This window comes from Scyliorhinus torazame, chromosome 25 (assembly GCF_047496885.1).
Source record: "Scyliorhinus torazame isolate Kashiwa2021f chromosome 25, sScyTor2.1, whole genome shotgun sequence".
NCBI lineage: Eukaryota > Metazoa > Chordata > Chondrichthyes > Carcharhiniformes > Scyliorhinidae > Scyliorhinus > Scyliorhinus torazame.
Window position 1 is genome coordinate 31631498 of NC_092731.1, and position 12748 is coordinate 31644245.

Below are 12748 nucleotides of genomic sequence, written 5' to 3' on the forward strand. Positions count from 1 at the left end.
TTTCGAAACGCCTGAGGAGGCTTGGAGCTTTATACAGACTGAAAAGTTGGACACAAATTGAGGGTCTGTGGTTGTGGGGGGGATGTCTGCTATATATATGGGGCGAGATTCTCCGACCCCCCCCCGGCAGGTGAGGGAATTCCCGCTGCTCCCGGCACAGAGGATTCAGGACAGGGTGATTTCGGGTGTATGGGTCGGAGAAGGCAAGGTTTCGGCGATCTATCAAGAGATGAAAGAAGAGGAGGAGATTTCGGCAGAGGAGCTAAAGGGCAAGTGGGAGGAGGTGCTTGGGGAGGAGATTGATGAGGGTCTGTGGGCTGATGCCCTGAATAGGGTTAACTCCTCTTCCTCTTGCGCCAGGCTCAGACTAATACAATTTAAGGTTACTCACAGAGCGCACATGACAGGGGCGAGGTTGAGTAGGTTCTTTGGGGTGGAGGACAGATGTGGGAGGTGTTTGGGAAGCCCAGCGAATCACGTCCACATGTTCTGGTCGTGCCCGGCACTGGATGGGTTCTGGAGGGGTTTCGCAAGGACTATGTCCAAGGTGGTGAAAGTCCAGGTCAAACCGAGTTGGGCATTGGCACTATTTGGGGTAACGGACGAGCCGGAAGTGCAGGAGGCGAAAGAGGCCGGTATCCTGGCCTTTGCATCCCTGGTAGCCCGGCGGAGGATCTTGCTATTATGGAAGGATGCGAAGCCCCCCAGTGTAGAAGCTTGGATAAATGACATGGCTGGGTTCATTAAGCTGGAGAGGATAAAGTTTGCCTTGAGAGGGTCTGTACAGGGGTTCTTCAGGCGGTGGCAACCGTTCCTAGACTATCTCGCGGAGCGTTAGGAGGAGGTCAGCAGCAGCAGCAACCCGGGGGGGGGGGGGAGGGTGGGAAGTCTCTTTCGGGGGGGGGGTATTTGGGCGGGGGGGGGTTTCACCAAGGGTACTTTTGAATGTTATATGGGAGGGTTAATATATGCGGGAGAAATCCAATGTATAAGTAGTTTATTATTTTTGATTGTGGGGTTTGTGTTCTTTCTTCTTTTCCTTATGGGGGGGGGGTTTGTTTGTTAAAAATGTTGTTGGAAAAATTTGAATTAAAATATTTATTTTTTTAAAAAGGGGATACAGACATCAGGGGCGTCATTCTCCGACCCCCCGCCGGGTCGGAGGATGGCCGTTGGCCGCCGTGAATCCCGCCCCCGCCCCCGCCGAAGTCTCCGGTACCGGAGATTGGGCGGGCGCGGGAATCGGGCCGCGCCGGTTGGCGGGACCCCCCGCTCAATTCTCCGGCCCGGATGGGCCGAAGTCCCGCCCAGAAATTGCCTGTCCCGCCGGCGTAAATCAAAGCTGGTATTTACCGGCGGGACCAGGCGGCGTGGGCGGGCTCCGGGGTCCTGGGGGGGGCGTGGGGCGATCTGACCACGGTGGCCTGCCCCGTGATCGGGGCCCACTGATCCGCGGGCGGGCCTGTGCCGTGGGGGCACTCTTTCCCTTCCGCCTCCGCCACGGTCTCCACCATGGCGCAGGCGGAAGAGACTCTCCCCACTGCGCATGCGCGGGAAACTGTCGGCGGCCGCTGACGCTCCCGCGCATGCGCCGCCCCGACATGTCATTTCCGCGCCAGCTGGCGGGGCAACAAAGGCTGTTTCCGCCAGCTGGCGGGGCGGAAATCCCTCCGGCGCCGACCTAGCCCCTCAATGTTGGGGCTCGGCCCCCAAAGATGCGGAGCATTCCGCACCTTTGGGGCGGCGCGATGCCCATCTGATTGGCGCCGTTTTGGGAGCCAGTCGGCGGACATCGCGCCGTTTGGGGAGAATTTCACCCCAGAGCAGAATTAGGCCACTCGGCCCATCGAGTCTGCTCCGCCATTCAAACATGGCTGAGATGTTTCTCATCCCCATTCTCCTGCCTTCTCCCCATTGCCCCTTATTAATCCCCTTGTTAATCAAGGTGGGCGTGGCCAAAATAAAACAGATGCCCAGCAGGTGTTGGCATTCTTCTGAAGCGCTGCCCCACTGCAGAGGGCAGGTGATCAGCCAAGCTCACCCCAACCAGAGGACACCTGCACCGTGGCCTTTGGAGGCCTCCCTGGTTCTCTGCCCCTCTCAGGGCAGAAGCCTCACAGCGTGGGTCCCGAAGGTGGGCTGGTGTGGGTCGTGAAGGTCGCTCGGTGTGGGTCCCGAAGGTGGGCTGGTGTGGGTCGCGAAGGTCGCTCGGTGTGGGTCGTGAAGGTCGCTCGGTGTGGGTCGTGAAGGTCGCTCGGTGTGGGTCGTGAAGGTCGCTCGGTGTGGGTCGCGAAGGTCGCTCGGTGTGGGTCGTGAAGGTTCGTTCGGTGTGGGTCCCGAAGGTCGCTCGGTGTGGGTCGTGAAGGTCGCTCGGTGTGGGTCCCGAAGGTCGGTCAGTGTGGGTCCCGAAGGTCGCTCGGTGTGGGTCGTGAAGGTCGCTCGGTGTGGGTCCCGAAGGTCGCTCGGTGTGGGTCCCGAAGGTCGCTCGGTGTGGGTCATGAAGGTCGGTCGGTGTGGGTCGCGAAGGTCGCTCGGTGTGGGTCCCGAAGGTCGGTCGGTGTGGGTCCCGAAGGTCGCTCGGTGTGGGTCGTGAAGGTCGGTCGGTGTGGGTCGCGAAGGTCGCTCGGTGTGGGTCCCGAAGGTGGGCTGGTGTGGGTCGTGAAGGTCGGTCAGTGTGGGTCCCGAAGGTCGCTCGGTGTGGGTCGCGACTCCTCTGCACTTCCGGGGGCTAGGTCGACGCCGGAAGGTTTGGCGCTGCGCCAACTAGTGGCGAAGGGCAAGCGCGAGTTGACGAATGTGCAGAACCGCCTGCGTGGGTCCGCGCATACACAGACTGGCCCGCGTGTTCCTGCGCATGCGCAGACTGGCCGGCGTGTTCCTGCGCATACACAGACTGGCCCGCGTGTTCCTGCGCATACACAGACTGGCCCGCGTGTTCCTGCACATACACAGACTGGCCCGCGTGTTCCTGCGCATACACAGACTGGCCCGCATGTTCCTGCGCATGCGCAGACTGGCCGGCGTGTTCCTGCGCATGCGCAGACTGGCCGGCGTGATCCTGCGCATACACAGACTGGCCCGCGTGTTCCTGCACATACACAGACTGGCCCGCGTGTTCCTGCGCATACACAGACTGGCCGGCGTGTTCCTGCGCATACACAGACTGGCCCGCGTGTTCCTGCGCATACACAGACTGGCCCGCGTGTTCCTGCGCATACACAGACTGGCCCGCGTGTTCCTGCGCATACACAGACTGGCCGGCGTGTTCCTGCGCATACACAGACTGGCCCGCGTGTTCCTGCGCATACACAGACTGGCCGGCGTGTTCCTGCGCATGCGCAGACTGGCCGGCGTGTTCCTGCGCATACACAGACTGGCCCGCATGTTCCTGCGCATGCGCAGACTGGCCGGCGTGTTCCTGCGCATGCGCAGACTGGCCGGTGTGTTCCTGCGCATACACAGACTGGCCCGCGTGTTCCTGCGCATGCGCAGACTGGCCGGCGTGTTCCTGCGCATGCGCAGACTGGCCGGCGTGTTCCTGCGCATACACAGACTGGCCGGCGTGTTCCTGCGCATACACAGACTGGCCCGCGTGTTCCTGCGCATACACAGACTGGCCCGCGTGTTCCTGCGCATACACAGACTGGCCGGCATGTTCCTGCGCATACACAGACTGGCCCGCGTGTTCCTGCGCATACACAGACTGGCCCGCGTGTTCCTGCGCATGCGCAGACTGGCCGGCGTGTTCCTGCGCATACACAGACTGGCCCGCGTGTTCCTGCGCATACACAGACTGGCCCCCGTGTTCCTGCGCATGCGCAGGGGGGTTCTTCTCCGCGCCGACCATGGCGGAGCCCGACTGGGACGGGCGCGGAAGGAAGGAGGACCCCCACGGCACAGGCCGGCCCGCAGATGGGTGGGACCCGATCACTGGCCAGGCCACCTTGAGGGGCCCCCCGGGACCGGATCCTCCTGCCCCCCCACCCCCGAGGACTCACCTAGCCGGCCTCCAAGCCCGGCCCCGCCGTGACGGACCATGTCCATTTCACACCGGCGGGACAGGCCAGGAAATGACGGCCGCTCGGCCCATCGGGGCCCGGAGAATTGCCGGGGGTGCCGCTAACAATGGCCCCCGACCCGCGGGGGTAAACCCAACCCCCGGCCGAAAACCGGCGCCGAAGAATACGGCAGCCGGCGTCAGAGCGGCGAGGTGGGATTCACGCCGCCCCCCCCCCGGGGATTCCCCGACCCGGCGGGAGGTCGGAGAATCCGCCCTAGATTTCACTTCTAGTGTTTTTCAAATTATTAACTGAATGTTTAAATTCCACCAGCTGCCGTGGTGGGATTTGAACCCGAGTCCCCAGAGCTTTAGTCTGGGTCTCTGCAGGTAGCTTGGTGGTTAGCACAGTTGCTTCACAGCTCCAGGAACTCGGGTTCAATTCCCGCCTTGGGTCACTGTCTGTGCGGAGTCTGCACGTTCTCCCCGTGTGGGCGTGGGTTTCCTCCGGGGGCTCCGGGTTCCTCCCACAGTCCAAAGATGTGCAGGTTAGGTGGATTGGCCGTGATAAATTGCCCTTCGTGTCCAAAAAGGTTAATTGGGGTTACTGGGTTAAGGGCATGGGGTGGAGGAGGTGTGTGCTTGAGTGATGTACTTGTGGTGATCTCTATGTGTGCATGAACACAAGGGGTTAATGTGTCATCAGTAGCACCACATGATCACTAGAGGGCCGGACCAACAGGGGTATAAAAGACAGCCACATTGTCTCTCTCTCTCTCTCTTGGGTGCACTGTGATCAAAGCAACAGCAGACTAGTTCCAGTGGAGTTACGTATAGTTACCATAGTTAGATCTTGTTAACCTTATCACTAGTATCAAAGTTAAAGTAAAGAACTCATGAAAATGAAAATCGCTTATTGTCACAAGTAGGCTTCAATGAAGTTACTGTGAAAAGCCCCTAGTCGCCACATTCCGGCGCCTGTTCAGGGAGGCTGTTACGGGAATTGAACCGTGCTGCTGGCCTGCCTTTGTCTGCTTTCAAAGCCAGCGATTTAGCCCTGTGCTAAACAGCCCCTGCTAAATATTGTTGTAGTTGTAAATATTGTTGTAGTTACTCAATAAACCTTTTGTTACTACTGGAAGAGTTTGAATCTTCTTCTCTGGATTCAGAATACCTCAACACTAACCAAGGATTGAGTAGCACATGTTACCTACCACACAGGTAACAAAACATGGTACCAGTTGAGTGGCTTTAACAGAACTAGTTAAATAAGGTTAGACAAAAAGAGAAGAAAAAGGGAAGACTGGACATTCGACTGTGGAAGACTTCGCAGCAAATGGATCCTCGCCGACTAACTATAGGACTCATTAGACTTCTAGGGCAGCTGGAAACAACCGGTAATTTAAGTTATGACTGGAAAAAATTTGAACAGATATTCCAAATATTTATCACAGCTAATGGTTTAAGCATGGTCTCTAATGCAACGAAAATAGCACTACTACTCTCAAGGAGGGCATGAAGCTAGAGAAATCTATAATTGCTTTAATTACTTAGAAGGTGAAGACGACACCAAAATAACAGTAATACTCAAAATATTTGATGAACACTGTAAGAGTCAGTCTGGTGAGATGCTGGAAAGATTTAACAATTGTTATAAATGCCAGAGAAACTGACAGCCCATCAGTGATTTTATTACAAATCTCAAGTTAACACCACAAGGCTGTGATTATGTTGATTTCAGAGACATTGTGATAATGGATCAATTAATTTCTGGACTATCTGATAAAAATTTGAGGGAAGAACTATCACAAAATAAGTATCTAACTCGAGAAACTGCTATACAAAAATGCCTTGCTTATGAATGAAAATAAAATCAATACTGTGAGTCTTTACAAACACAGAACCAGTGTCTAGAAAACAAAATCGGTAAAAATGGCGCCAAAACTTACCACAAGGCAGAGTTGAAACAGAAGAAGATGGAAGTTCTGAGCGGCAGCCATCTTGAGAAAGGAGCCGCACATGCCCAGCTGTGCAAAGAGCGCACAGTAAAGGAAATGCAAATTGCACATGTGCAACTGGGTCCTACGCATGATGTCACGAGCGTCATGATGTCAGAGGACCAGGGCCACGCCCACTTTAAAGGGAAATGCATGAAAATTCTCAAAAAGAAATTTAAAGCTGCAAAACCCAATTTGTTTACCTCAAAAGACAGAACAATGCCCGAACTCACACCAGCAGTTGAAAATAACTTTCACAACACCCTGGAACAAGCAGCCTGCACTACCCAAAGTGAAGAGCACAATGAAAAATCCGAAACCAAAGAAGATGATTTGTTCATTGAACATGAAGAGAACGATCACAACTCCCAAACAAAAAGCGATGATTTGTCTATCGAACAATACACACAATACTGCTCAGACGTGGCTGGGTTATTCGGATATGCTGATCACAGCATCAGCAACACGGTTGATAAGCTCAATACGACTCTTCTCATGGTGGATGAATCCAACACCATGGTGCCATGGCAGATCGTCGATACATTGGATGACAGCAATACCCAAGAAGAAGGCGACGCCACACAGAGAGCACAGAACGACTCCGCTGATGGAGCACAGATCGACTTTACAGCGCGAACACTGCACGACTCCACAGAGAGAGCGATGACAGACTCCACAGAGAGAGCGATGACAGACTCCACAGAGAGAGCGATGACAGACTCTACAGAGAGAGCGATGACAGACTCCACAGAGAGAGCGATGACAGACTCCACAGAGAGAGCGATGAAGGACTCCACAGAGCGAGCGATGCAAGCCTCCAGAAAGAGAGCGACGCAAACCTCCACAGACAGTTCGGTGACAGACTCAAAAATGGAAGCAAGCAAACACCCCATAGCGAATGCTATGCATGAACAAGACCATGAAGATCTATCAAGCTTATTTGAGCCACCAGCAGCAGACTATGACAGTCTACCCAGCTTATTTAACCAACAACAAGACACTGAATGTCTACCCACTGTATGTGAGACAAGAGACGAAGAAATCACAATTCCCATACCAGATGTGCAGAATCACAGCGAGACTGACAGATCTCAGCTCGTCTGCACAGAAGCACTCAATAATTCATGAGTCCAGAGAGATCACGTCAAATGAAATCGTGAAGATTTTGACCCCAGAAGAGGAGCACAAAGAGATCACAGATGATTCAAGTGAACCAGAATTGACTCTAGAAGAGGAGGACCAAGGAAGCAAAGAAGAGGAATCAAACCCACCACAAATGACTGATGTCAGCAACATCAATGCAACATCAGATCATTCTCACAATTCTCAAGATGAAACACTCAATGTAACAGATACCACAAAGGACACTGTCACCAATAACTGTGACAATGACTCATGTCATCTACACGGAACACTCATTGAGCACAACAGGAACAACAACAACCGCAAGAAGCACAGCAGAAACAAGAACAACGACAGCAACATCAAAAACTACAAGAAGCATAACAAAAACAGAAACAATGGGCACGACAAGAAAAACACCAAGAACAACAGCGAGAACAACAAAAACAGAAACAACAAGCAGGACAAAAACAACAACAACGACAACGACCAAGACTGAAACGACAACAATGAAACAATGACCTGTACAACATGGGACAACTCTGCACATGAAGGACAATGCCACAGCACACGGCAAAACAATGGCAAGAGTACAAACATGCCATGGCACGGCAACAAATCTCACAAATTCACATTTGCTCCACAACAAACAAGCAAACCAGCTGTCAAGAAAGATGACATGCAGAATCAATACCACAAACACAAGAAAAAGTCCAGGTCAGACAACAAAGATGACATACGGAATCAGCACCACAAACACAGGGAAAAGTCCAGGTCAGACAACAAGGATGTAACACAGAATCGCTACAACAAGGATAGAAAAAGAAAAGGCATAAATCAGACAACAAAGTGATTCGACCATTCACATCCCTCATTGATGACTTCTTGGTTACTTAAACACAGGAACACTGATGACGTTCACAAAGAAACAACAATATCAACATCACCACTTCAACAACAGAAGACGAAAGCAACTCGACCGAACAAACTCATAAAGTATGGACTCACAAATGTTTTTTAATTAAGACTGGGCTCATAAATATTAATTGACTTTGTATAATCGTCAAGATCACCACAACTTGTACATAACATCATTTGTCGACCTATTTCACGCAAGCAAAAAAAACTTAAGAGACTGAATGTATCAACATTTGACAGACTAACTCGTTGATTTTATGTCATGCATTTGCAAACTGCATCCATTATGTTTTGTTCAATTTTCTTTCCAACATACAGAAAATATGTAACACGAAAAAAAGGGGGATGTGGTGATCTCTATGTGTGCATGTACACAAGGAGTTAATGTGTCATCAGTAGCACCACATGCTCACTAGAGGGCCGGACCAACAGGGGTATAAAAGGCAGCCACACTGTCTCTCTCTCTCTCTCTCTTGGGTGCACTGTGATCAAAGCAACAGCAGACTAGTTTAGATGGCCAGTGGAGTTACGTATAGTTACCATAGTTAGATCTTGTTAACCTTATCACTAGTATCAAAGTTAAAGTAAAGAACTCATGTAAATATTGTTGCAGTTACTCAATAAACCTTTTGTTACTACTGGAAGAGTTTGAATCTTCTTCATCAAGATTCAGAATACCTCAACACTAACCAAGGATTGAGTAGCACATGTTACCTACCACACTGGAAACAAAACAGGGCTCTTTCTAAGATCCGGTGCAGACTCGATGGGCCGAATGGCCTCTTTCTGCACTGTAAATTCTATAAAAACGCTATGAAATCTATTACTAATCCACCTCCCACCATTTTGTTTAAAGTCTGCTCCACAGCCCTGGTCATGTGATTTGCCAGGACACAGCTCCCAGCGCCGTGCAAGTGAAACCCACCCCAATGGTACAGCTCTCTCTGTCCTCAGTACTGATGCCAGTGCCCCATGAATGGTGACCCATTGCTCCCACACCAATCTCTGAGCCAGGCACTCAACTCCCTGATCGTATTTACCCAATGTCAATTTTGTCTGTGGCTCAGAGATTGTTACCTTTGTGGTTCTGCTTTTTAATTGAGCCCAGAGCTGCTCATCCTCCCTGATCAGAACCTCTTTCTTAGTCCTGTCTGTGTGGTTGGTACCCACCGATACAACAACAACTGAATTCTTCCCCCAAGAGTTAGTAACCCCGGCACTGGGCTGGCAACACGGCCCTCGGGGCTCACACTCTCTCGATGCTGAGAACACTGTCTATCCCTCTAACAACACTGTCCCCTGCTACAATCCCATTCCTTTACATTCCTCCCACTTGTCTGTGTCCCTGTCCCCAGGTGCGGTGGTCAGTCTGCTCATCCTCCCTGCAGCCCTCGCTCTCGTCCACACAGGCTGCAAAAACCTCCAATCTCTCGGACACGTGCAAGGGCTGAGTGTCTTCCATTTCTACCTCCTGGATTTTCAAGTGTAGTCAGACTGTCTGTCCCTGATCATGGACCAAATGAAGTAGCTAAGCTAGGGGGTGTGACAAAGTGTCCAGGGAGCATTCTCTCTCCCTGATGCCATTGCCCTGTCTGAAGCTCCGAGTCCAGCTCATTCACTCTGAGTCGCAGTTCCTCGAGCTGTGGACACTTACTGAAGATGTGGTTGCTGTGGATCAGATATCACCTGTGTGGTGATATGCATCACTGTAAATACACAAGGGGTTAATGTAGGTACACTGCAACTAGGTAAACACTAGAGGGAGCACCAGAGACATCATGACACACAGATATTCAACCGATAAGTCAGTAAGATAGGACACAACCAATTGGGCAGTCAAGGCACACCCCAGAGGTGACACTACCACAAGGGGACGATCCTTATAAAAGGACAGGGCACACGTGCTCTTTCTCTTTCCATCGGCAACACTCAGAGAGACAGGGGCAGATCAGGAAGCATCACACCCACCGCATGGATTAGAGCAGACTGGTTAGTTAGATTGAGTGACTATAGCAAGGTCAGCAGGAGAATCAAACTCAAGTCGGAGAATTGTTAATTGTTCAATCAATGTGTTAAACCTCTCTCCAAGTCTGAACTTCCCTTTGTCAGAGTATACATCAAGGAAGCAGTTTATGCTACACGAAGAAGCAGAACACAACAACTTGCCTCGCAGTGAATTTTCTTGAACGAATTTGGGTTTCAATTCGGAAATATCGCTCAGTGAGATTTCACAATTCCCCAGATTCGAGGTGGGGAACGTTTGTGGCGATATTGAGGCTTGAGATAGTTTGCTGCTTCTCGCTGTGGTGGGACTCTCATTATGTCACCCATAGAAATCACCCTGTTAGGGACCCCCCCACCCCACAATGTTAGAGACCCCCAACACATTAAAGGAACACAGCCCACATCACTGACAGCATTAGGGAACTTCACAATATTAGGGAACCCCTGACAACATCAAGGACAGAATCCACAGCCGACGATTACAGGCCACCCCTTCCTCACCCACGTTAAAGACTCTCCACAGATTCAGACCCACCCCCTCAGCACCAAAGTATTAGACTAAAAATTAATGACCATCCAGAACTTGAGGACGGCCATTCGCACATCAGAGACATTCGAAGACGTTAGCTGCCCCGTCGTTTAGGAAGCTTCAAGAACATTATTGGACCCCAACCATTGTGAGTCACCCACAACATTAAGGACCCAACAACAATGAAGATTTTTCAACGTTGCGGAATCTCACATCCTTAACCCCACCCAGCACATTAGTGTGTACATTAATGTGTGTATATTCCAGTGTGTGTTTCCAGGTGAACATTACAGTGCCTATTTTACACTGTGTATATTTAGTTGTTCTCTCCTCTTTTTTAGCTGCTTTCTCGGTGACGTCTCACGACGCAGAGTGTGTTGAGAAGATGTGCGACTGTAACATGGCAACTGCCCTGTGCCTCAAGGAGAACAGCGACAAATACAACCCAAAGTTTGTGGATTATGACCGAAACCTGTGCAAGACCGTCCCCTAGCTCCAGCTCGCAATGAAGCGATGGGGATGTGGCCGAGAGTCACACTGACAAGAATCTCTCCAATAGAATATTCCGGGTGTGATTGATGGGATTTCTCTCTCGCCGTCTCCCTGATTTCTAATTGCTCACTGAGTCTCTCTCAGATCTCGCTTTTGTTGCTGTTTTACCTTTAATTCATTTCAAATGTACTTTACAATTCTGGTGAAATAAAACACACTGATTGAAGCATGCAATGCTGGGAGTGGGAGTGTTTATTCATTATTGATACAGGGGGCAATGTCCAATTAGTTTCTGCACAGACATTCTGATCTTTCACAGACAGTATGGGATCCTGCTGTTCTCTTTATACTTTGTGGTGCGACACTGCCACCTGCTGGTGTAACAGCAGCAGCCGTCACGTCTCTGCTCTCAAATGATGACAGAGGCACCCCTGGTGTCAGTCTGAAAATGCCAACTTCATTGAGCCGAATGCTGTAACTCGTGGGGTCATTTCGACATTGCTGCAATCAGTGTAAATAAAAATTGGGAGAGATATAAAGTGGGCTCTCAAACCCGGGTCACAATTACCCCCAGTAAATAGTGTTAAATCTCTCATTCATTCAGACTCCTGTCCCAAGTTATTGCAAAGTGTTTAATTCTTTAGCAATGTGAGACCAAACTGTGTTCACTACAGGCTCGGTTAGAAGTTGAAGCGATGAGAAATTGCCCTTTGCTGTTTGACCATGAGTTCATTTAAAGATGAGGTTGTGGTGAAATAAAGCAGAGTGAGGGAGCCTCTCTGCTGCTCTCACTGATTGGAGCCTGCAATGCTGGCAGTGGGAATGTGTGTTAATTACTGACACAGAAATCGCTCTTGTCTCCGGTTGTCAGGACCCCGGGGAAGACGAACAACAATGTGGGAACAGGCAGACCCAGGCAAGGCTTGTCATTGTGGTAGTCACCACTGTTGTTTTATATTGTATATACTGCACTGCATACGAGGGTATTACGGGAAGGCCCCTGTACTACAGGTATGGGGGTAGCCCCCTGCCTGCTGGCTCCGCCCAGTAGGCGGAGTATAAATGTGTGTGCTCTCCGAACTGCAGCCATTTCAGCAGCAGCTGCGGGAGGCTCCACACCTCTCTGTAATAAAGCCTCGATTACTCTCAAACTTCGTCGCGTCGTAATTGATAGAGCATCAATTTATTACACAGAGATTTTACAAAGATGGATCTCCGCATCAAGCCAGATCGCCTGCAGCTGCTTCCTCAAGCAGACAACGCCAAGTCGGCCTTCGCACATTGGCTAGCTCGCTTTGAAGCTTACATCGGATCTGCGACAGACCCAATCCCAGAAGCACAGAAGCTCCAGATTCTGTACACGCGGCTGAGCTCCGATGTCTTTCCCCTCGTCCAGGACGCGCCGACCTACGCAGAGGCCATGGCGCCACTGAAGGAGAATTACGCTCAGCAGACCAACAAGATCTACGGCAGGCACCTCCTGTCCACGCGGCACCAACATCCCGGTGAGTCTGTGGAAGATTTCTGGCGCGCCCTGCTCGCCCTGGTGAGAGACTGTGATTGCCAGGCCGTTTCGGCCGCTGAACATTCTAACCTGCTAATGAGAGGCGCGGTCATTACGGGCATAGGGACGGCCTACATCCGCCAGCGCCTCATAGAAGGGGCTACGCCTGACCTTGCGGCGACCAA

The 12748-nt window shown here is 51.2% G+C and overlaps 1 protein-coding gene across 6 annotated transcripts in view; it reads left to right on the forward strand.

The window, feature by feature from the left end:
• Nucleotides 1-11293, forward strand: part of LOC140402460 (acidic phospholipase A2 E-like) — a 313842-nt gene extending 302549 nt beyond the window's left edge. For all 6 annotated transcript variants that reach the window (XM_072490267.1, XM_072490264.1, XM_072490268.1 and 3 more), the window contains one exon: nucleotides 10909-11293. In XM_072490267.1, coding sequence (XP_072346368.1) covers nucleotides 10909-11060 — 152 coding nt within the window. In that variant the 3' untranslated portion in view covers nucleotides 11061-11293. The remainder of the gene's footprint in view (nucleotides 1-10908) is intronic.
• Nucleotides 11294-12748: the final 1455 nt, after the last annotated feature.